General features: G+C 39.5%; 1 protein-coding gene across 1 annotated transcript; it reads left to right on the forward strand.

Moving 5' to 3' along the window:
- The first annotated feature begins 42 nt into the window (after positions 1-42).
- On the forward strand, positions 43-1,211 carry LOC108630104 (octopamine receptor beta-1R-like). Its single transcript, XM_018033168.2, has one exon. The coding sequence runs from the start codon at positions 453-455 to the stop codon at positions 1,209-1,211; it is 759 nt and encodes a 252-aa protein (XP_017888657.2). The 5' UTR covers positions 43-452.
- Positions 1,212-1,978: the final 767 nt, after the last annotated feature.

A 1,978-nucleotide genomic window follows, 5' to 3' on the forward strand; every position in this document is an offset into this window, starting at 1 on the left:
AATATTTACCTATTTTAATTATTCTTCCTATTTTACAAACAGTTCGTCATAAATAAGCTACAATGTGTGCATTAAAATAAAAAAACTGATAATATTTTTTTTATCAAGAAATATGACACAATTAGAACTTCCCTGCGTAAACTATCTCTTTATTTTATTATAAATAATGTTTGTAGAAGTTACGGACTGAAATAATAGCACCTAACACTCAGTACTTGGAAGCTTAAGCTGAATCCGTGAAGATCCTCTCTCTTAGCGAGATCGAGAATTACCATAAGCCTTGAAGTCAACAATTTAAACCAAGACACGATGCTCCTCGATATTGGATACCGTCGATGTCCGTTCCTGGAGAACCTGCGGCCGGGAAGCTCGAGGATCGTGTTTGGTGAACAGACTATCACCCGTGAACGATTTCCCGGCGTGTAACATGCTCGCAGTCCGCGCGACCTGGCATGGAAGTCAGTGAGCCATCGGACGAGGACGTGGACCGATCGATAGGCAGGCTCTGCAGCACGACTTCCGGCATCGAGCGCCTCTCCGAGTCGTTGAACGCGAGCGTCGGTGGCACCCTCGCGACCTCCGTCTCGACAGTCGACAGTTACCAATCGGTGAACGTGATCTGGACGGTGATCAAAGGTGTGGTGATAATCGGTATCATCGTGACCGCTTTGATAGGCAACGCGCTGGTGATAGCCAGCGTCAGGCGGCACCGGAAGCTCCGCGTGCCGACGAATCGATACGTGGTCAGCCTCGCGGCCGCGGACTTCCTCGTGGCTGTGTGCGCTATGTCCTTTAACGCGTCCGTCGAACTGTCCGGCCAGTGGATGTTCGGCAGAGTCATGTGCGACCTTTGGTGTTCGTTGGACGTTTACTTCTCCACGGCGTCGATACTGCATCTGTGCTGTATCAGCGTGGACAGGTATTATGCCATCGTCAGGCCGCTCGAGTATCCTGTTATTATGAAACGGTTGACGGTGACTCTCATGCTGGGCAGCGCCTGGCTGCTGCCGGCTTTGATCAGCTTCATTCCCATCTTCATGGGCTGGTACACTACCGACGAGCATCTCGAGGATCTCGTTAAAAATCCTCAGGTATCTTTCAAAGAGTTCATTGTTGGGTGTAATTCAACGCATTTCCATTCACACTGCTTTCTCCTTTTCGGCATTCATTACATTAATAGTCATTCAAATCGCATTTACATAATAAAATAAAATAAAATTATTTGTAAAATTGTATGAAATAATGTTGATCAAATTGTTGTTAATGATTAATCTGAAGTCAAGGATTGGAGATTCTTTCAATTTTTTTTAGTAAAAGGAGTAATGTGATTTGTTTTTCAATAAACAAAAGTTTATTCAACTTCGATAGACACTGATTAGAAGAAGATACTTAAGAAGAGATAAAAAAGTTAAACGAGGGTGAATGAATCACTAGCGTGTAATCCGATTTCCTGATGATATTGTAACATTGAAATACTTTCTTGTAGGATCAGATTTACACTACAATGCAAAAGTTTATCTCATTATTGTAGGAAAATGTGTGTTTAAGATTTGCTAAAACAATTAATTTCTATTTATTAAAGTTCAGGAAACAATTGCTTACTACGCATATTTTAGAAATTGACGAAGAACGTACAATGGGTGTATCATAAAATGTATGTTGCCAAACTTTCGGCCGGCAGTATACGTTCGGAAGTTTGAGTAGAGATTAGAACTTCTTTGAAGTTAGTTCGTGAAACCGGAGAACTTTGGTGGTAATGATTATGAACGAAAGTGGGGTTTATCTTATTCATTTTGTAAACACGACTTTCCTCATTATATAAAATTCTATTATGAAATATAAATTGTTTGCGTTTGTCTATTATTAATTAATTATCTTATATATTTAAAAGAGTATAATATTATTCGAAGTACGATTTTATTATAATATTGTATTATATATTATTTTGTATATATATTATATTATTTATAATATTTTA

The sequence above is a fragment of the Ceratina calcarata genome, unplaced genomic scaffold (genome assembly GCF_001652005.2).
Source record: "Ceratina calcarata isolate Rehan_Ccalc_2016 unplaced genomic scaffold, ASM165200v1 scaffold675, whole genome shotgun sequence".
NCBI lineage: Eukaryota > Metazoa > Arthropoda > Insecta > Hymenoptera > Apidae > Ceratina > Ceratina calcarata.

Bases quoted from the DNA above. Each gene is read 5' to 3' on its own strand.
- LOC108630104 (XM_018033168.2), top strand. From the start codon at position 453: ATGGAAGTCAGTGAGCCATCGGACGAGGACGTGGACCGATCGATAGGC.